General features: G+C 40.1%; 1 protein-coding gene and 1 long non-coding RNA gene across 2 annotated transcripts in view; one reads left to right on the top strand and one right to left on the bottom strand.

The window, feature by feature from the left end:
• The window catches only part of TOP6BL (TOP6B like initiator of meiotic double strand breaks), an 87,921-nt gene that overhangs the window by 57,585 nt on the left and 9,112 nt on the right, over nucleotides 1–21,224 (top strand). Inside the window, exons 6-13 of the mRNA XM_070359664.1 lie at nucleotides 28–83; nucleotides 984–1,055; nucleotides 2,524–2,723; nucleotides 5,416–5,562; nucleotides 7,594–7,743; nucleotides 12,203–12,324; nucleotides 13,975–14,085; nucleotides 15,812–15,910. Coding sequence (XP_070215765.1) covers nucleotides 28–83; nucleotides 984–1,055; nucleotides 2,524–2,723; nucleotides 5,416–5,562; nucleotides 7,594–7,743; nucleotides 12,203–12,324; nucleotides 13,975–14,085; nucleotides 15,812–15,910 — 957 coding nt within the window. The remainder of the gene's footprint in view (nucleotides 1–27; nucleotides 84–983; nucleotides 1,056–2,523; nucleotides 2,724–5,415; nucleotides 5,563–7,593; nucleotides 7,744–12,202; nucleotides 12,325–13,974; nucleotides 14,086–15,811; nucleotides 15,911–21,224) is intronic.
• LOC138984691 (uncharacterized) overlaps nucleotides 1–21,224 on the bottom strand; it is a 40,221-nt gene that overhangs the window by 10,046 nt on the left and 8,951 nt on the right. The window contains exons 3-6 of the long non-coding RNA XR_011461957.1: nucleotides 19,809–19,912; nucleotides 2,553–2,724; nucleotides 1,261–1,305; nucleotides 1,051–1,172 (exon numbers count right to left, since the gene is read on the bottom strand). This is a non-coding gene — a long non-coding RNA (uncharacterized lncRNA). The remainder of the gene's footprint in view (nucleotides 1–1,050; nucleotides 1,173–1,260; nucleotides 1,306–2,552; nucleotides 2,725–19,808; nucleotides 19,913–21,224) is intronic.

The following is a 21,224-nucleotide window of genomic DNA, read 5'->3' as shown; positions in this document are numbered from 1 at the left end:
AAATATCACACCCCATTTATTTTGCAGATTAGATTTAATTTCAGTGTAAAGGTAAATGGAATCCTCTCCATGGAGATCTTTGGGTAAGTCCTTAATCCCTGACTTAAGTTTATGCAATGGTTCTACAGTTTTTCTGTTATTATTGTCCTATTTCCAGTGGGTTCACAGTTTGATTTCTTGACTCAAAGTCACTTTGAAACTTATTTTCCAAGACCCCCACATTTTCTTATTTTCTAGATTAGTTTTTTAATGAATAAGTAGATTAAACCTTTCATGCCTTTCCCTGTCACTGGAATGAGTAAACTTAAAAATAACCATTTCCTCTTGGTTGTGTGCGCTCAGTCACTCAGTTGTGTCCAACTCTTTGTGACCTCATGGACTGTAGCCAGCCAAACTTGTTGTACATGGAATTTCCCAGGCGAGAATACTGGAGTGGGTTGCCATTTCCTATTCCAGGGAATCTTCCTGACCCAGGGATTGAACCTGTATCTCTTGAGTCTCCTGCATTGGCAGACCACTGCGCCATTCCCCTTGGTTAGTGAAGTGAAAGTCACTCAGTTGTGTCCAACTCTTTGCAACCCCATGGACTATGCAGTCCATGGAATTCTCTAGGCCAGAATACTGGAATGGGCAGCCTTTCCCTTCTCCAGGGGATCTTCCCAACCCAGGGATTGAACCCAGGTCTCTCGCACTGCAGGCGGATTCTTTACCAGTTGAGCCATAAGGGAAGCCCAAGAATACTGGAGTGGGTAGCCTATCCCTCCTCCAGGGGATCTTCCTGACCCAGGAATCAAACCAGGGTCTCCTGCATTGCAGGCAGATTCTTTACCAATTGAGCTATCAGGGAAGCTCCTTCCCCTTGGTTAATTGGTTACCAAATTTCAGTCATCTCTGGAATTGGTACTAATGCACCTAAATTTGTATCAGGCAGAAATTGGTCTTAGAGTCTTTAATATATGGCTTAGCTTTTCTTTACTTTGCAGGGCAGAGAAGGAACCTACTTTGAACCTGTCGAATGGAATTGCTCTTGTCGTAAACTGTCAGCATTACCTGAGGTGAAGGGGAAAGCCTTGTTGTCCCGCTCCATGTTTTACTCTTATTATGAGTATGAATGTGGGAAGAAATTGAAAATGGTCTCAGTTGTCAATTCTTAGTGCCAAGTGTCAGAATCTCTGTAAGAAAAGTGAAAGTAAAAAAATTTAAGCCATCTGTATTGAAAATTGTTATTATTCCTGGCTCCTTGAATGTATTCTTATTTACCTGAGGGCATGCATGTTCCTTCTTCTCTCCAAGCCTTAGTTTCTTCTGTGAATAAATCAAAACAAACTGCTAATTCCAATTCCATTTAGGCATGAGAAGAGAGAAATTACTTTAAAAGGTTACTTGCACTCTTGGGTAGAGAGATACTATGAATACAAAGGAATTCTTTGTATATTATTGTTTGTGTGTTAGCATTTTACATAGACTTAGAAATCATCTTTCTTCCCACCTCCACCTTTTTCAGACTACAAAAAAAAAAAAGAAAAAATCCATGGAGGAGGTGGAAAATAAATGGAATAGAACCCTGTGCTTTGCCTTCCTGTGCTGTCCAATTTATAGCAAGACTAAGCCTAACTTACGTTTAAGTCCAGCTAATTTATTCTTTCTTCAGTAGTTTCTGCCTCTGCTTTATCCCCTGAATCAATACTGGTAGCCATAGGATCTTAAGGCTTGAAGAGGCTGCCTGTGGTTTCTCAATCTGTTTTCTTACTCTTGCTCAAAATTACCTCTCCAATTAGAATATGTTTATTCTTTAATATTTGCAGGAAATAAAACCCTCATCCCATATCTTTCTTTAGTAATCTTCTAGCATCGTACAATCCCTGCAGGTAGACAGCTTGCTATCATAGATTTACTGAAAGAGTTTAAGCCTCTAAGCCAGTGTTTGTGGACATATTTCCCTGGGTGACCTGATTAGAGAAAGGGGGAAAGGTTTATTAATATTTCTTTTCTGTTTATAAAAGAGCTCTCAGAAAGTAAACAAATACCAGATTTCACAAGATTCTTTCTAGGAGTGGAAGATGTTCCAGTTTTTTCTCATCACTCCTACCAAATAGTAACCTAAGACTTCTTCAGGGGAAAGTGCAGCATATGTAAAAGCAGACATCTAAGAATCACGAGGCCAGTTTTAGGCCATTTGTGATTCAGGGACCGCTGACCCATACCCCACCTCCACCATGCTGATCTTTGAATTATCTTGGAAACTTCTGCTCAGAACCACAGAGTAGTTTTAGTAGAGGAAATAGACTTTTGAGCAAAAGCAGGAGCCACGCTGCAATTCCTGAAATGCCAATTTGTCTACTTTTTCCATTGCCTGTGATTCACTGAGTGGGACACAAGTTACTTATTCCAGCAAAATTTATGTGGTGGATTATATGGTTATGCATATGCTAGAGGTTATAAAAAGAATCTTGAATTCCCTTTAAAATAATTTCTTAAGAGGGAAAAAGGCGAAATTTGTCTTATCTGCTTTTTTTTTGACAGTACACCAAAATTTGACACAACTGAATTACCCTGCAGCAGAATCCATCCTGTGCTGGGACACCCAGTGATGCTCTTCATCCCTGATGATGTGGTAGGAATGGGCTTGTTGGGAGAGCTGACGCTGACTCCAGCCGTGGCTCTGTGTCCTTGCCCGAAGGTCTTTTCCAACCAGCTGAACAGGATCTCTTCCGTTTCCATATCCTTTTGATGACAGAGTCCATGAAAATTTTCAAATTCCTTGTCTTTGAAAATGGATTTTTATATTTCAATCCTAGGAAAGCTGCTAGAACATAAACTCTGTATGTAGAAGCTGGTATGATTTGTATAAAAACAAAAATCCAATATGAAAGCTAAGCTTGCAAATTTGTTCAAGAAACTGAAAACTATAAAATATGACGCATGTGCCACCCGGTTTTCTTACGGTCCAGTGTGACCGGAGCAGGAGTGAATGATGCAAGTAGGAGCAGTGAGGCTGGAAAAGTAGTTTGGAGTTGAATATTTTGGATCTTGAGTGCCACACTAAGGAATGTGAATTTTATTGTGTGTATAATGGGAAACCAGTTAATGTTTTAGGAATCGCCAGCAGCCTTGTACAGGGTGGGTGGGAGAGAAAAGTCAGTAATCACTAAGTACATAAGTAAGTGAACTGGGTGAGAGATATTAAGTGCATGAACTAAAGGTGTGATGAGCATGGAAAGGAGAGGTTATCACTGGAAGGAATCAACAAAACGAGGTAACCAGTTCCCTGTTTTGGCTAGGGAGAGATTAGGGGCAAGAAGTAGCTAAAGTTGCTGTCAACAGCCCTATATGTAGAAGATACAGGGTGGATATAGATATATGGAGATATAGATATATGGAAACAGAAAATAGATGGGGAAGGATTCTTTTGGGGGTGATAAAAAATATCCTAAAACTGATGGTGGTGATGGTTGCACAACTTTTTGAATATACTGAAACCAATTTAATTGTACACTTTAAATGGGTGATTTGTATGATATGTAAATTAAATCTCAGTAAAGCTGTTGGAAAAGATTTCCATGGATGGCTGACAGAATAATGATGCTGGCAACAAGATGAAAATTATAAATAGCAGATCTGAGGAGTAAAGAAGATTAGTTTAGCTTTACATATGTTGCATTTATGTTGCCTGCAGAACATGTTTTAAAAATAGCCATATAGAAATTTTGGTCTGGAATTTGGAAGTGGTCAGATTTTTAGAGATATAGAGCCTCAGTGTTTTTTCCATAGGTGAGTGATTATGGTATAGTATATGCTATGGCTAGAATGACACAGGAGTAAACAAGTATATTGTTTGAAGGATTCTCACACTATAAGTGTGTGAACTTTAAGTGATATTTACATTTACTATGAATACTGTTATGGTTGAGTTTAAATCTATCTCCTTACCTGTGTTCTGCTTATTCCTTGTATTTTATTTTCTTTTCCTTGAAGGCAGACTGGATAAGGTGTAGTTGTGTACTATAAAACCTAAAGCAATCCCTAAGTTAATACCACAAAGAGTTATAACTAGTAAGTCAAAAAGGGGGATAAAATGGAATTATTAAAAATACCCAAGCAAAAATAGAATCCAAAAATAGAAAAGAAGAAAAAGGAAATAAAATACAAGGAACAAACAGAAAATACATAACAAGATGATAGATTTAAATGCAACCATAACAGAATTCATATTAAATGTAAATAGTTTAAACAACCCAATTAATTAAAAGACATTCACACATCCTGACTGTTCAGATACGCCACCCTTATTCTTAGTTTGCAACACTTCAAAGCTCCCTGGCTCCAAACAGCGAATGTGTTGGCCTCAGCTCGTGCATTAACGCCTTCTTGAGTTTGTGACGGAGACTTCACTTATAGACACTGCCTCCCTTTGCTCTGTTGTGACTTTCAATAATGTCCCCGTGCCCACTGGATTTTAATCTTCACACTTAGTGCCTCCTGTTTACCTTATTAAAAAGAGGATTAAAACAGAAAGATGAAAGAAAATATATATTCTGGGCTTATTAGCTTTGGTCCAGGGGGACAAAAAAAGCTTATGCAGTGGTTCCTAACTGGGTACTTTTGCCCTCAGAGGACATCTGGCAATGTCTGGAGACATTTTGATCCTTATGAGTGGAGGCAGAGGTGATACTGGCATCTAGTGGGAGTGGGTAGAAGCCAGGGATGCTGCTTGAGCATCCTGTAGTGCACGGGACAGCCCCGCAGTAAAGAAGCATCCGGCCCAGAGTGTCAGTGTGCCAAGGTCGAGAAACACTGGGTTATAGGGAGGGTGTGGGTGGGACTGGAAAGTCAAGGGCAGGAAACCATTTTAGGGGCCTGTCTTTCTTAGTCCTGGTTAGAGAGTAGGTTGGAGAAGGTGAAGCATTTCCTTCTCAATCTGAACATACTCATTCTCACTGGAAAATATTCTTTGGTATATGTTTTTAATCTAGGATGCATCACATAGTATTACAGTTTATTGGTTTTTATGTGTATCTCCCATACTGTAAATCTGACTTGAAGGTAGGTGTTAAATCTGTATATTCATGTTTGTATCCCCAGAATTTAGTATAGTATTGTGTTTAGCCTGTGTTATTAATACCATTCAAACCTATGATTTAATGAGTAGGATCAATAAATAAACAAATTGTCCCAATACTGTACTGGTACCTCACACTCGTTAAACGTGAAATAGATTTCTGAAGATTCTAGTGGTTCAATCTTTGGTGACTCACATCTATCCTTAATGTGGAAAGGGCTTAATATGTAATTGCCTAGCTTGCTAGTTTATTTCTGAGAGTGTGAACCAGGTCAGTGTTGCATTTGTTTTTTGCAAATGAATACATAATCACAAAAAACTAACATTTTGGAGTTTTCTTTAGCCACTATACATATTTCTGTATGGACCTTCAGGTCTGCCTCTGATATTTCCAAATTCAGAGCAGCCAACTACTCCTGTCTTCAAAGACGCCTCTTATTTCATTGACTGGAAGAAACACCACTTGTGTATGGTGCCCAATTGGGATCTCAGTTTAGACAGGGGTAAATCTCTCTCTCTGTCTTTGTTTGCATAGGAATAAAGAACTCTGTAAAATATTAGAGAAATGCAAGAAAATATAAATAGCAAATATATATAAGAATAGGACCTAGTGATCTGATGGCTTAGGTTGAGGGTACAGGTAGGAGTCTGGCTAAGTCTGAGAGTCCATGTGAAGTGAGTCATACAGGTGTCAACAGGCAAAGCCCCACCAGAGCCTAACTGTTTTGGTATTACGTGTTAATGCTGGTTCCCCTCTCATTTCTACTGCCTCCTCTATTCCTGGTCTCCTTGAAGTAGGCAATGGGCCTTTACTTTCTAGGGATTTGTTCAGAAGGTTTCTGTTGTACCTTAATCTGTCAACTCTGGAGTTTTAAAAAGGTTATTAAAGTTGCAGTCACATCTTTGACCTATTGTGGAAGAGAAACATTTCCCAATGAAATCAGAAAAATCCATATAAAATTACTTAGAAAAAATATAATAATACATAAAGGCAAGGCAGAAGTATCAGCCGTATAGTAATATACCTGGGAAACTGACTGTCCTATTCATATAGAGCCTAACCACATTGGCTTTGGGTAAACCATGCTGAAAATTGGATACTTAATAATTCGACCAACAAATGAAACTGAGAAGTAGGAATATGCAACCATAAGCTGATGTCTAGGAGCTTTATATTCTTGAACTTGACTGTTGTTAGCCAGAATCCTTTGATATTTAAAAGACAGTCTGTTCAACTGGATCCTGAGGAATTTCACCAGTAGGGAAGAGGTATTCAGGGAGGAGTTATTCTAGAGTTATAACTGGTATGAGAAGATTGAAGCTTCCTGATACAGGGATGTATCTCTGAGAGAAAGAATCTTCATCTAGGAAGAAGGCCTCATGGTGAGGCTCTTTTCTCTTGAGTAGGTAGTTTTTCCAGAGGGTGGCATGAAAGGAGGTATCCTTGGACTCCTGTAGGTAAGTGGTTTCGTGAGGAAAGAATGTTTGGTCTTAATAAGGCTGTGGCCACAACTGTGGGCTGGCTCTTGTTTTTTATATTAAGAAAGGCCACAGACACTGAGCTAACAGTGGAGGTGAAGATTAGGTGCCCAGGCGTTGAGGAAGACATTATGTTTAACTGGCCAAGAAATGACAACGATGGCCTCTGTCACTAATTGAGACCTCTGGCAGCACTTATATAACGCCATCAGTGGGGGTGAAGGGTTTTCTCTGCTGTCTTGGTACCCGAGTCCAAATTCCATTTTCTCTTCCTGGCTTTGACCCTTGTTAGGGGGTCTTAGTAACTTGAATGGTGATTCATGTTCCTCTGAAAGTGAGGCAAGTGAATGAATGACATGTGTTATTGTCTGTTAATGTTTTTATTTAAACTGAATTGGACCACCTGGATTGTACTTTAAAAGATTAAGGTGCTAGAAAGTGACTGTAGGGATCAGATTACACGGGAATACAAATATCAGATAGCATTGTGGTTAAGAGCAGAGATTTGGGGATTAGTCTAAACAGTTCCATCACCTACTGTCTCATGTTGGGCAATGTATTTAACCTATCTGTGCCTCTTTTCTTGTCCGTAAAAGAACCTAAGACTAGGTCCCATACTATAGTGTGGTGAAATCTAAATGTTGAGATAGTTCACGCCAATTTCATGTGGTACATGGCATGAAGTCGGCATTCAATACAAGTTAGCTCTTTTACTAGTGATACCCACATCTTACTAGCCTGTTACTGCTGATACCTACCTTAGAAAGTAACTTGAGGAATGAATGAATTGATTATATAATGCTTCTCAGTAAATTCTAAGGAATGCTGTTCGGTTTGCATTTTACACACCCAGTTGTTATTTTGATGTTCTTCTTGTGAGTCACTATTATTTGCTTCCATCATGTGGGTAGAGAAACAGATTCAGGAGGAGAAGGGAGTGTTCAAATTTAGATCTGTCTCAGGCCCCTCTTTGTTTGAAGCATGGGTTGTTTATTCACTTAGCTTTTTGAGGGCTTTACCTATCTTAGGATATTCTGTAATATCTCATCCTCTAGGTTCGGTGCTTCCAGATGTGAGTTATCAGGTGGAATCCAGTGAGGGAGAAGATCAGTCTCAGGATATGGGCTCCCAGGGACAAACTGTGCTGCTTTTTCTCTTTGTGGATTTCCACAGAGAATTTCCAGGCCAGAAAATGGAACTCTGGGGTAGGTATAGAAGAATGGGGCTGCCACCTTGGATGTGCTTAAATGTTAAGAGAATAAATAAAAGAGACTTGGGGACTTCCCTGGTGGTCCAGTGGCTAAGACTCGATGCTCCTAAACTCTCCAGTGCAATCCCTGGTTGGGGAACTAGATCCCACATATGTCAACTAAGAGTTCACATGCTATGACTAAAGATCCCACAACAAAGATCAAAGATCCCATGTGCTGCAGCTAAGACCTGGTGCAGCCAAATAAATCAATAAAAATATTTTTAAAAGAAAGGAGACTTTACATGAAGCATAAATCTGAATAGATGTGCTTCTGTAGAATAACACATTTCAGTGAAAAACTTAAATAAGTTAAATTATATGCTCTGTGAGAAAGATCTATATCTTGAAGCATCACCTAGATGATGACAATCCCAGATTTGGTTGACCAGAAATCAGCAGACACTTCCTGTTGGTCCCTACAGAGTGTATTACCTTAGACGGGTAGTTCTCAACCTCAGCTGCACAATATATTACCTGAGGAGCTTCTAAAAAATGCCCACGTCTCATCCCTAGAGATTTGGGTTTCCTTGGACTGAAGTGGGCTTCAGGTATCAGTATGTTTTTAAAGCTTCTCAGGTTGGAGTACTATTCACCATCCTCCTGCTTTCCCAAGTACAATCAAGAAAAGCTATCAGTCTTGGCCTTAACGCAACATCTCAAATTCAGCACGAGGTGTGGGAGTGCATTGGTATGAATGGCTTTGTGGGATTGCCACATCGACTTCTGGAATAGGACAAAGAGTCCTTGTTCAGGCATACAGATGCCTTTGGCATTTATCTAACAGATAGGTAATAACCTGCTATCAGAAGGTTCTCTCTGTTAAAGCTGTGATTTACATCCTGTTTTGTGCTCCATGAAACACGTGCATCAGAATCACCTGGAGTATTTGAAAATGTGCAGCTTCCCGGGCAAGGATTTACTCAATTTTGCTAATGTAAATATCTGTATGGCTCAGGAATATGTTTTTAACAAAATTCTCAGGTGATTCCTAAACATGGTACAATTTGAAAACCACTGAATATAAGAGTTGATGCTTTTGAATTGTGGTGCTGGAGAACTCTTGAGAGTACCTTGGGCTGCAAGGAGATCAAACCAGTCAATCCTAAAGGAAATCAACCCTGAATACTCATTGGAAGGACTGATGCTGAAGCTGAAGCTCCAGTACTTTGGCTGCCTGATGTGAAGAGCCAGCTCATTGGAAAAGACCCTGATGCTAGGAAAGATTGAGGGCAGGAGGCGAAGGGGACGACAGAGTGTGAGATGATTGGATGGCATCAGTAACTCAGTGGACATGAGTTTGAGCGAACTCTGGGAGATAGTGAAGGACAGAGAAACCTGGCGTGCTGTAGTCCATGGGGTTGCAAAGAGTCGGACATGACTTAGTGACTGAACAAATAAGAGTGGCTTATGCATTTGAATCCAGTAAAGTCTGAGACATAAAGTTAAGTGTTCCTCAGTGCCCTCGGAAACTCTGAAGGAAGTAGCAAGAAGTGGAGCTTCTGAATGTCTGGGGAAATGTTCACAAGCCTCCCTTTCAGGGCTCCTGACTTGTTTCTGTGTTATCCTTCCTTTGTGGGCCAGTGTTTTTTCTTAAGACTTTACTCTCTAGGCATTCCAGTGCTGCTTGGTGTGGCCCTGTTCCCACTGAGTCATAAGAGAAATGAGACAGCTTACAACCCCAGATCAAAAGAGCTGACATTGACTGGTGCCAGTTATTTGTTGAACCTGTGGGATTCTTCCTGCTGCCAAGCTTCCATGCCTCTCCTACTTTTCCCCACCATGTAGATATTCATTAGGAGAGAAGCACTGCTTTCCTGGGCTCCGGCTTGCAGCTCTTTGAAGAGCTGGTGTTCCCTGGTGCCCCACTGTTCCATTCATTAAGGTGCTGGAATGGAAACATAGAGCAGTCTGTGAGGCTTACAACTAGGAGGTCAAACGTGAAAATGCCTAGGGCTGTTGGTTACCTGCTTCTGCTCGCCTGGACAGAGGCTCTTAAAAGAAGCAGCTAAGTATGGTGGAAAGGACTTCAGGGTACAATCAAGAGACCTGGGGTTAATTTTTAGTTCTGCTATCAAATTCCTTAATGACTTTTGGGAAGCAAGTCACATGAATTATCTGATCCTTTTCATATATTTAACATGAGATTGTTGGGCGAGGTGCTATCAAAGCACTTCCAAGTCTAAAGACCCTCTTAAGATGTAAGATCTAGTATTTTTAGGCTTTTTTTTTTTTTTTTTTTTTAGGTCTGCTATGTTCAGCCTTCCCTAGGATGACATAAAGTCCTGGTACCCCATTCTGAATCCTATTAAACATATTTCCTCAGAAACCAGGGTTACCTATCGTTCTTCTAGAACTGTACTGGTTTGCACACCTCTGTTTAGCTTGACTCTGAAGGCCTGCAGCATTTCAGGTAGTTGTACTAAGTATTAGATTAAATTGAAATTCATCACTGCATCAGTAAACAGAGCAGTTATTATCTTAAAATTCCTGGGGCTTCCCTGCTGGTCCAGTGGTTCAGATGCTGTGCTTCCACTGCAGCAGATTGGGGTTCAGTCCCTGGTCAGGGAAGTTCTGCATGCCATGGGGTGCAGCAAAAAATAAATTTTTAAAAATAAATAAAATTTCCTTAGACATCTGAGAGTTTAGGACTAGCTTTTGAAGAAGATGCACTGTAAGGGCAGGTAGATATAGACACATGTAGTAATTTTATAGATTATGTAGTGATTTTATTTTCTTTTCCCCCTCTTCTTTTTCATATCCTTGAAAGCTTTCTCCAGAGCTCCTTTTAGGAAACAGATTGTGCAGAACTACAGTCTGTTTCCATGTATCTTAAAAAAAATCCCTGAATTGGCCTTCTGCCTACCTTGTCATGGTAACTTTTCTATGATTAACTCATTATTTTGCCACAGTGTTAAAGGCATCTGGTGGTATAAGCAGTTTTAGGAATGAAACTATAGCTTTTCAATTAAATGACTGCTTTCAAAGGAGGTCTAACTGATTTCTTAAGGCTATTCTTAGGACCAAACTATAGAAAATAGTAATCCAAATGATACCGTCATAGCAATAGTGGTATTTTCTGAGTATTGCAATGTACATCCCAAAACACTTGCTATGTATTATCCCAGTTTATCTGCACAGAATACCCATGATAGCAAGTGGTAAAAGCCACTTTCTGCAATAAAATGAGAAACGTTTGAAGTGACGTGGTCACTATTAGTTGGTGGTAGAATCGACCGTGGAGTCTGTGTTGACTCCAGTTCCAGACCCCTTTTGAGCACAGCACATACTACCTTCCCCTCCAGGAAAGCATCACGGTGCCTTGTGGTAGAAAATGTTCCTTCTGACTTCCATTTTAAACACAGCCCTGAGAAAAGCACGCCAGCCTTACTTTTGAGCAGACCATCCAGAGAGTAGAAAAGCACCAAAAAAGAAAGATTAAGAAGCATTTTCTCCAGATACCCTGAAAAGTAAATTTGTCTTCCTCTATTATATTCTTCCTCTATATCAGGATCATCAATGCTAAAGTATTGTTTAATGATGTATTTTGCCCATCAACCTCACGTGTTAGCTTTTCTGAAGGATGCTGAGCAATGGTGCCTGTGGTTACTTTATCAGAGATAATCCACCATTTAAAAAGACTATACCAGAACTTCCCTGGTGGTCCAGTGGTTAAAAATCTGCCTGCCAATGCAGGGGACACAGGTTTGATCCCTGGTTGGGGAAGATCCCACTTGCTGTGGAGCAACTGAGCCCATGCTCCATGACTACTGAGCCTGTGCCCTGGAGCCTGGGAGCCACAACTACAGAGCCCATGTGCTGCGACCACTGAAGCCTGTGCCTAGAGCTGGTGCACCGCAACGAAGAGTAACCCCCACTCAGCACAGCTAGAGAAAAAGCAGCGCATCAGTGATGACCCAGCTGAAAACAAAACAAAACAAAAAAAGTAAAAAGACTATACCGGCAGTTCTCGGAGTCATCTTTGATACCCTGACAGTGACAGTGGTGCTCACCAGCAGCGACACTCTAAATAGAATTGACATACTCTCCGGGAGGCTTTGCCTTTCCTTTCGGAGTCACTGGTATCACTGTTTAGAGTATGTGGTGTATATTTCTGTTTCTGATGTGAATTAAAGAGGATCCTTCGTCTGATTCTTCAAACATAATATTCTGCACTTTTAGTGAACTTTCTGTCCTTTGTAAGTGGAAATTGGGTAGGTTTGTAAGTTTTGGGGTTTTGTGTGTGTGTGTGTGTGTGTGTGTGTCTAAAAAAGGAATTATTTGTGTATGGGTGGAAGTGGCCTCTTCTGTGAAGAGGCCTCTTTCCCATCCTTAGCCCTGACTCAGAGCACATGAACAGCAGTCTTGAAGTGGTCATTCTCACTCAAGGTTACCAACATTCTCCCTCTCCTTAGGAGTCCACACTTTGCTCTCAACTCATCTCAGGGCCATCCTCAGGGAGAGCCACAGCGTGGTTCAGGGTTGCATCCAGGCCGCTGTGGACCGGGCCTTGGAGCAGCATCACCAGGCTGTCAAGGTAATAAGAAATTCACAGCTCCCTTTCTCCTCCTCTCTCTCAGAGAAAGATAGAGTATCTGGCAGACAGGGGCTGAGAGCCCTTCCTCCCTTAATGCTTCTTCCTCTTCTGTCACCTAGGCTGATCTTATAAACTGCCTTGGAACTCAGGCTTTAGTCTAGACCGATCACTGTAACCACTTGCTTAGTCTTACCTCCTTGTAGGTGAGTTTGAGTAAAGAGGGGCAAAATAATAGACGGGGAAAATGACTGACAATAAACCTCTTTTTTTTTTTTGAGAGCAAGTTTTATGTTCTTTTTGGAACATGTGACTGACTTCATTGTGTTTCTTCACAAGCAGAACGGGCTTGGTTCTGCCTGCCTGTCAGTTGGTTTTCAGCACTCCTATATGCCAGGGAACAGGAAAACATTTATAACGGAGGAACAGTACACACTGAACTCAGGACTCCATATTAATTCGAGGTAGTTTTACACATTGAACTAACTTGTATATTAACTTACAGTGCCATTAATGTCTTCTTTCTCACACACTGAGGTGCTTTATTATTCTAACCATAGTGAAGTGAAAGTCACTCAGTCATGTCCAACTCTTTGTGACCCCAAGGACTGTGGCCTGCCAGGCTCCTCTATCCATGGAATTCTCCAGGCAAGAATACTGGAGTGGGTTGCCATTTCCTTCTCCAGGGGATCTTCCCAACTCAGAGACTGAATCCAAGTCTCCTGCATTGCAGGCAGATTCTTTACTGTCTAAACTACCAGAGGGGCCCTAGAATATTTATTTTAGGTAGTTCTACACATTGAACTGTCATTGTATATTAATTTATAGTGCCATTAATGTCTTCTCTCTTTCACACACCAAAGTGCTTTATTATTCTAACCATAAGTTCTAGACAAATTGATAGCACATGCATGCACTTAGCCTGAAATTTAACTGAAGTATAGTTAATTTATAAGGTTGTATTACTGCTGTACAGCAGAATGATTCAGTTATACATACATATACATGCTTTTTTAAAGAAAAATCCTATTCCATTATGGTTTATCACAGGATATTGAATATCATTCTCTGGGTTATATAGTAGGACCTCGTTATTTATCTATTCTATACATAAAAGTTTACATCAATGCACCTCTCTCTTATCTATATTTCCCCTTCTCACACATGCTTCTAGAGCTACTGTTTCAGTAAATCTTAAATTCTCCCTCCATTTGCTAATCCTTTATAGCATCACTTTGTCTTCATATCTGGCTTTCTGAATTCCTCCATCTTGTATACTTTTGGTAACACATTTATTACTTAACATTCCCTCCTTTTCAAGCAAAAAACAACCACACTAAGAGTAAAGCTTGAAGCGTTGTATTTTTTAATGGTAAGTATATCTGCTTTATTGCTCAGTGTCTTACTGCTTGTCTTTTCTGAATGTATCTATGTCAATAAGTCACCTCTGTGAAAGGAGATAACATTTTTAATGTATTTAAATTCCTTAAGTGTCCTTTATATGTCACGATCTTAGTAAGTATTGTTGGTGGAAGGGGAAGCATTATTGAAATCCTGCTCTGACTCAAATATTTGGTCCCTTTAGGATTCTCTGAACCAGCAGTTTTGGATTATTATAAACTATGGTCTCCCCCTTCTTGTTTCGTTCCCTAGGCTCATCAGAAACTACAGGCCTCACTGTCAGTGGCTGTGGATTCCATCATGAGTATTATGACTGGAAGCACAAATAGCACCTTCCGGAAGACCTGCCTCCAGACGCTTCAGGTTGGTAAGGATTGGAGATGCTTAAAGGTGTGGGGTTTTAATGACATTCTGCTGCCTCTCTTCGTAATATGTGCAGTGCTCTTAGAAACATTATTTACTTTGATCCTACTATGATTCTACCTAAGTAAGTGTTTTATGATGTGTTCATTGAATAGAGAGTGATGTATATACTATTTTATAAATGAGAAAACAAGTTATTTAGGATTTCTGTTTCCTTTAGGTCATACAGATAGTTACAAGCAGAGCTAGGATTAGGTCATGAGTCCCAGTTTCTTACTGAAGAGTGTTCTATTACATCATGGTGACAGAATACATTGGAAATAACTGAGCAACGATAAGCATTACATATGTTTGGCAGTTTGGAATAATGTAACAAGGTTTGGAATCAGAGGCCTGAGTTCAAATCTTGACTCATTTACTTATTAGCTATGTGGACTTTTCTGTGGTTCATCTACAAATTAGAATAGTAGTATGTCACAGGGCTATTATGAAGTTGAGGGCTAAATGTGAATGTGTGTAACACATGGTAGATTCTTTAATAAATGTTGGTTTCTTTCCTCCCTTCCTCCCTTCCAATGTGTGTTGACCAACTGGTATTATCAGTGGGGTAACACATTCATTCCGTGTCAGTTGCTTCATTTTGTGTACTTTTCTCTTGAGAAAATAGTGTAATATAATTAATAAAATTTATCACTTAACTTTTGCATATTTATCTCATATATATTATATAATTATAGCCAAAGTATTCTATATTAATATATAATTTGACCTTTTCCCTTGTTTCAACAGTCTTAAATACTGGTTAACCACTATTCCACTGTGTTGGTTTAATATAACTTAATAAACCATTCCCCTACTGACAGATATTTAAGCTGTTTACATTCTTTCTGCCAATAAATAGTTCAGTTAATACCTGTATGTGATATCTTACTTCTTTTGAATCATCTCCTAGAAAAAATTTCTATAAATGGAATTAATGGGTCAAAGTGTATAACACCTTTATAATCTAGTGATTCTTCTCACAGCTTCACCTTTCTGGGTCATGTGGGTAGCACAAGGTATTAAGAAGGACACTATACTGGCAGTCCTAAAGTTAGCCCTAACTTTCATACTAACTGGCTATGAGATCTTAAGTAGGTCACCTCTCCTGTTTGAATTTCAGTTTTCTCATCTATTACAGTGTGTTGTATTAGGAGACTACTCAGGTCCCCTTTAATATCTTACAATTCTATACTAAAGTTGAGGTTGTTACCCATTCCTTATAGATGCAAACTTATTACTGTTCCTTTCCTCCCTGAAAGATTTATCTGGGGGAAAAAGTTCCTATATCAGCCTTCATTGTTCAGTAGATACCTTTGCTCTCTTGGAACTTGTTTTAGAGGAAAGCAGTTTATATAACCTCTTCACAGACAGATGGCTCTCTGGGATATATAATCTCCTATAGAGATAGGAGAACAAAGACCTTGTGTGATCGATCTCGCTTAGGTAACAGAATCTGGAAGATATATAGGAGCCACAACTGCCTGTCCCATGTCAAGTATCCCCAACCTTCCTTCTGCTTACCCTGTGTCCACAGGAACTAGGGAAACTTCTAACACAACATGAGGATGTCATTGGTTTGCCTTTCTATCTGTCTCGTCCTCTCCCCGTATAAACTTCCTGTGGGTACTCACCCTTTGGTTGCCAGTAGTGGAACTCAGCATGTTCTATTTCTGGCCCTTTTTAGGCAGCTGACACACAGGAATTTAGGACCAAGCTGCATAAATCATTTCATGAGGTCACCCAGCACCGATTTGTTTACCACTGCTCACAGGCGGTGAAGCAGGTAAGTCTAAAGTAATAATCAGTACTTTGGTGCAAATCTCCCATTTGATATATGAGAAACCTGAATACACAGGGGTTAGGTGTACTGCTTTAGACTGCACAGTCTGAGGGTAGCCTTTCAGTAAGGAAGCCTGTGGTTTAGAAAAACTTCATAGAACATAGTATTACATAGAGGTTAAGAGCATGATTAGCAATGTCACTTGAATTCCATTTCTGCCACTACCTAGTTTGCATGGTATTAATATAGAAGCTATTTATTCCAACTCTCAGTTTCTGTAGCAGTAAAATAAAAATGATGCATACCTAAAATGATTGTTGTAAGGTCTGAATAAGAGAATTATGTGAACTACCAGCATATAGCTACTTTTATGATGATGATGATATGATGGAATTCTTATGTTTAGTTTTGCCAAATAAAAAACATACTTTTATCTGTTCACCTTTTTGGATACCAGAGATATAGAATTATATTAGTTGGCGTCTCTGCCCTCAGGGGGGTCAAATAGTTACCGGCTTCTCTACTGAGTGAAGAGAAATCATATTTGGGATATTTTATGTTTTCTGATTCTAGGTGTAGGTAGTAATAGTGTTCAAGCTGAAGCCCACCTTTCTGACTTTCTTGGCAATAATCAGCAGTATTGACTTTTTTGGAATTGAAGTATAAGATGAGTAAATAAAAGAGATTAAGGGGGAAATTATTATGCTGTGGCATTTGGCCAAGATAGAGTAACAGGGACCAGATTTACCCTCTTGCCTGAAACAACCAAAAATCTGGACAGTAACAAAAAGTACAACATATGAAACAATGGTTCTGAAGACATTGGACCTCAGAAAATGGATGGGATAGTCATTCTTGAGAGACAGAAAGCAAATGAATTGAGCTTTATGATTGCCCTCACACACCACCTAGAGAAAGCACAGAGGCCGTGGAACAGGGAGAAGGAATCCAGGCAGAGCCCAATGGTCTCCCTGAATTGAGTAGATGAAGCTGGGGATCCAGGGATGCCAGTGCAGCTCAAGTTTTCAGGGCAGAGTAGCAGAGAAGAGAGAGCTCACTGAGGTTCCTCTCTTGAGTATTCAGTTGAATACTGGTCAGTCCATTCATGTGAAAAAACTGTCCAGGTAAAGAACCACTCAGAAGGATTAAAGGGAACAATAAGCAAAGTTTACACAGGGCCAGGAATAGTGCTTATTCCCATCAACCAGAGAGGAAAGTCTTATAATTTATAAGCACCAGGTAAGATACTGGGCTTCCCTGGTGGCTCAGTGGTAAAGAACACTGCCTGCAGTGCAGGAGACACAGAAGATGTGGGTTCTCTCACAGGAGATGGCTGGGTTGAGAAAGCCCCCTGGAGAAGGGCGTGGCGACTCACTCCAGTATTCTTGTCTGGGAAATCCTATGGACAGAGGAGCCTGGCAGCTACAATCCATGGGGTCACAAAGAGTTGGACACAACTGAAGCAACTTAGCACACAGGTAAAATGCCAAGAATAGTCTTGCCTCAGAAATGGAGAGAAATTACATCCACAATAAGCACTCCTTGGTTCTGCTTAACAAAGCTCAAAAGCAGAAGCAAGACCTAAAAGGATAAAGTGGTTTCCAACTAATTCAGTGGCATTTCAGAGAAAAGTTCAAAAATATTTATAAGGGGGACTTCCCTGATGGTCCAGTGGTTAAGAATCTGCCTTGCCATGCGGAAACACGGGTTCAGTCCCTGGTCAGGGAACTCAGAACCCTCAAGCCACAGAGCAGATAACGCCCTGCTGCAGCTGTCAAGCCCACATGTGCTCCAGAGCCTGTGCCACGACTAGAGAGCACAAGCGCTGCACCTGCTGAGGCCCGTGTGCGCTGGAGCCCACGTCCCACAGGGAGATCCCACGCGCCGCAACGAGGACCCGACGCAGCCAAATGAATGTATTCTTAAAGAATATAAGAATACAAAAATATCCAGCACCCACCAAGATAATGTTCATACCGCCTTGAATCTGATAAAAAAAATTCACAAGCATGCTATGAAGCCGGAAAATACAGCCCACATGAAGAGAAAACTCAGTGGATTGATCAGTCAGTCAAAACTGATCCAGAACTGACATGCAAGATAAAATTAGTAAAAAAACATTTATTCTTAAAATTGTATTCCATATGATCGGAAGCTAGATAAAAGGTTGAACATATTAGTTAGACCTCAGGAAGCTAGATAAAAGGTTCAACATATTAGTTAGAGATATGAATGGTATAAAAAAGGCCCCAAACAAATTCTAAAGTGAAAGCTAATGTCTCCAAGGTGAAAATTATACTGACTACACCACTAGCATCAGCGGCACATTACTTAAGGAAAACATATAGCAGTAAAAACTGAAACTGGACACAGAGGTTAAAATAACAATAATAGAGCACTAAGCCTCTGCGAGCTGTAGGGTAACTTTGCATAGCCTAACCCATGTATAGTTAGAGAATCTGAAGAAGCAGCAGAGGCAGAAAACATGTTTGAAGAAATAATGGTGGAAATGTTTCCAAATTCGATGGAATGTATAAATTATACAGATCAAAGAATCTTAAACCAAGCCCAAGAAACAAGGAAAACTACACCAAGGTACATCATAATTAAATTGGTTAAAACCAGTGGTAAAAAGAAAATCTTAAAAACAGAGACCAGAAAAACCCCAACAAGAACAAAACACCAAAACCCTTCTTTTGTTACAAAGATAAGGGTTACAGCAAGTTTCTCGTCATAAACTGTATAAGCTAGAAGAAAATGGAGTTATAATACTGAAAAAAATAACCTGTCAACCTAGGATTCTTTATCCAACAAAAGTGTCCCAAAAATCAAATATGAAAAAAAAACAAATAAGTGTCCTTAAAAACAAATAAAAACAATGACATACAGTGAAGCTTCCAACTAGAATACGAAGAGCAAATTAAACATAAAGAGAAGCATGAAACAATAAAAGATTAGAGTTGGAAGTCAGTAAAATAGAAAAACAATAGAGAAAAAAAATCAATGAAACATAAAGGTGATTCATTGAGAAAGATGATTAATAAGAGAGAAGACACAAATTGCCACTAATATCGCAAATTAGAGAAGTGGCATCAAATATTAAAAGAATTATCAGGGAATATTATGAATATTACAATAAATTTGACAATTTAGATTAAAGGGAAATTTCCTTGAAAGATATAAATTACCAAAGTTCACACAAGAAGAAAAAGCTTCTATACCTGGTAGCTTTATACTATTAAAGAAATTGAATTTTTAGTTAAAAATCTTACCATCATATTCAGATTATTTTAAAACTCTCAAAGCTCACTAGTAAGAAAATAAACAACCCAGTTTGTTTAATTGGCAAAATATTTGAACACACGTTTTACAAAAGAAGATATATCACAGCAAATAAACATACAAAAATATGCTCAACATTATTAGTCATTGCTGCTGCTGCTGCTGCTAAGTCGCTTCAGTCATGTCCGACTCTGTGCGACCCCATAGAAGGCAGCCCACCAGGCTCCCCCGTCCCTGGGATTCTCCAGGCAAGAACACTGGAGTGGGTTGCCATTTCCTTCTCCAATGCATGAAAGTGAAAAGTGAAAGTGAAGTCGCTCAGTCGTGTCCGACTCTTCGGTGGGACTGCAGCCCACCAGGCTCCTCTGTCCGTGGGATTTTCCAGGCAAGAGTACTGGAGTGGGGTGCCATTATTAGTCATTAGGGACGTGCAAATCAAATCCACAACTGAGTAACATTTCACATGTACTTAGAATAAGAAGACTAACCATACCAGGTGCTGGCAAGAATGTGCAGGAACAAGAACTGGAACTGTTATACCCTAATTGTAGGAATGAAAAATGGTACCACCACTTTGAAGAACAGTTGGCAGTTTCTTGAAAAGGTTTATGTAACTCACCACACAGCCTAGCCGTTCTGCTGCTGGGTGTTCACCCAAGAGAGATGAGAGCGCGTGTCCACACAGAAGTGTCTGCACCAGCGTTTACGGCACGTCTGCCATTTCTGTAATAGCCCCAAACGGGGAACAACCCAGTGTCAACAGGTAAATGAATAAACAAACTGGCATATCCATTCAATGGAATACTACTCAGCAATAAAAGGAATGAACTTTTGATATACAGTAGGCTGGATGAATCTCTAAACAGCCATGCTGAATGAGAAAACCTGAAAATACAAGAGTACATAGTGCTTGACTGAATTTATACACAATTCTATAAAATGCCTGTTACTGTATAGTTACAGACCAGTGGTTGTTTACAGATGGGAGGTATAGGAGTTGGAAGGAGTGAGGAGTTATGAAGAGCAGAAGAAACTTTTCAGGGTGATGGATATGCTCATTATCTTGATATAGTGATGTTTCACATGTATTAATACATATGCCAGAACCTATCAAATTGTATTTTATAAAGATGCAATTTATTATTTGTATGCAAGTTATATCTCAGTAGAGTTGCTGTAAAAAAATTACAGACACTGTTTCTGAGAGAGTAACACCTCTTCTGCTTCTCTCCCTCTCCTGTTTGCCCGATCGGATGGGAAGGTTTAGACACCGAGACACCCAGAGACCGCAGCATCTCATGGGTTTGCCCACCCTCCTCTGCTTTGTAACAGGGAAGCCCCTCTAAGAGCCGCCTTCACCACACTGGGTTTTCTTGGCTGTACATCCCGGCTCGAAGCACCTTCCTAGGAAAGCATCAGTTGGTTCACTGCAAATACTCTTTCTGGTTTCCCTGCAACTTGGGAAACTGCTGCCCACAACCTGAGCAAATAAAGGCTATTACCCATTCTATCAGTTTCCCATGGATATTGTAACAAATTACCATAAATTTGGGAACTTAAAAACAAAAGGAATTTATTATCTCTCAGTCTGGAGTCCAGAAGTGTGAAACAAGGTGTTGGCAGGACCACGCTCCCTCCACTGGCTCAAGGGGAGAATCCTTCCTTACCCCTTCCAGCCCTGGTGGCCCCAGCTGTTCCTTGACTTGTGGTCACACAACTCCATATGGCTGTTCCTCTTTGTCTCTCAAACATCCCTCCGCCTTTCTCTGGTAAGGACACCTGTCATTGGACTTGGGGCCCTCTGTAAATCCACAATGATCCTATCTTGAGATCCTTAATTATGTCAAAGACCCTTTTCCCAAATAAGGTCACATTCACAAGTACTGGTGGTCAAGACCTGAACATATCTTTGGGGGAGCCACTACTCAATTCACTACAGCCATCCACAGCTTCAAGTTTCTAGGCATAGATCGAGGGTAAGGTGTATGGCATTATCACGGCACCTGGGAAACAGGCAAGATCTAAAAGTGTTCCA

Source organism: Bos mutus, chromosome 22, assembly GCF_027580195.1.
Source record: "Bos mutus isolate GX-2022 chromosome 22, NWIPB_WYAK_1.1, whole genome shotgun sequence".
Taxonomy (NCBI): Eukaryota; Metazoa; Chordata; class Mammalia; order Artiodactyla; family Bovidae; genus Bos; species Bos mutus.
This window is presented reverse-complemented; position numbering and strand designations above follow the sequence as displayed.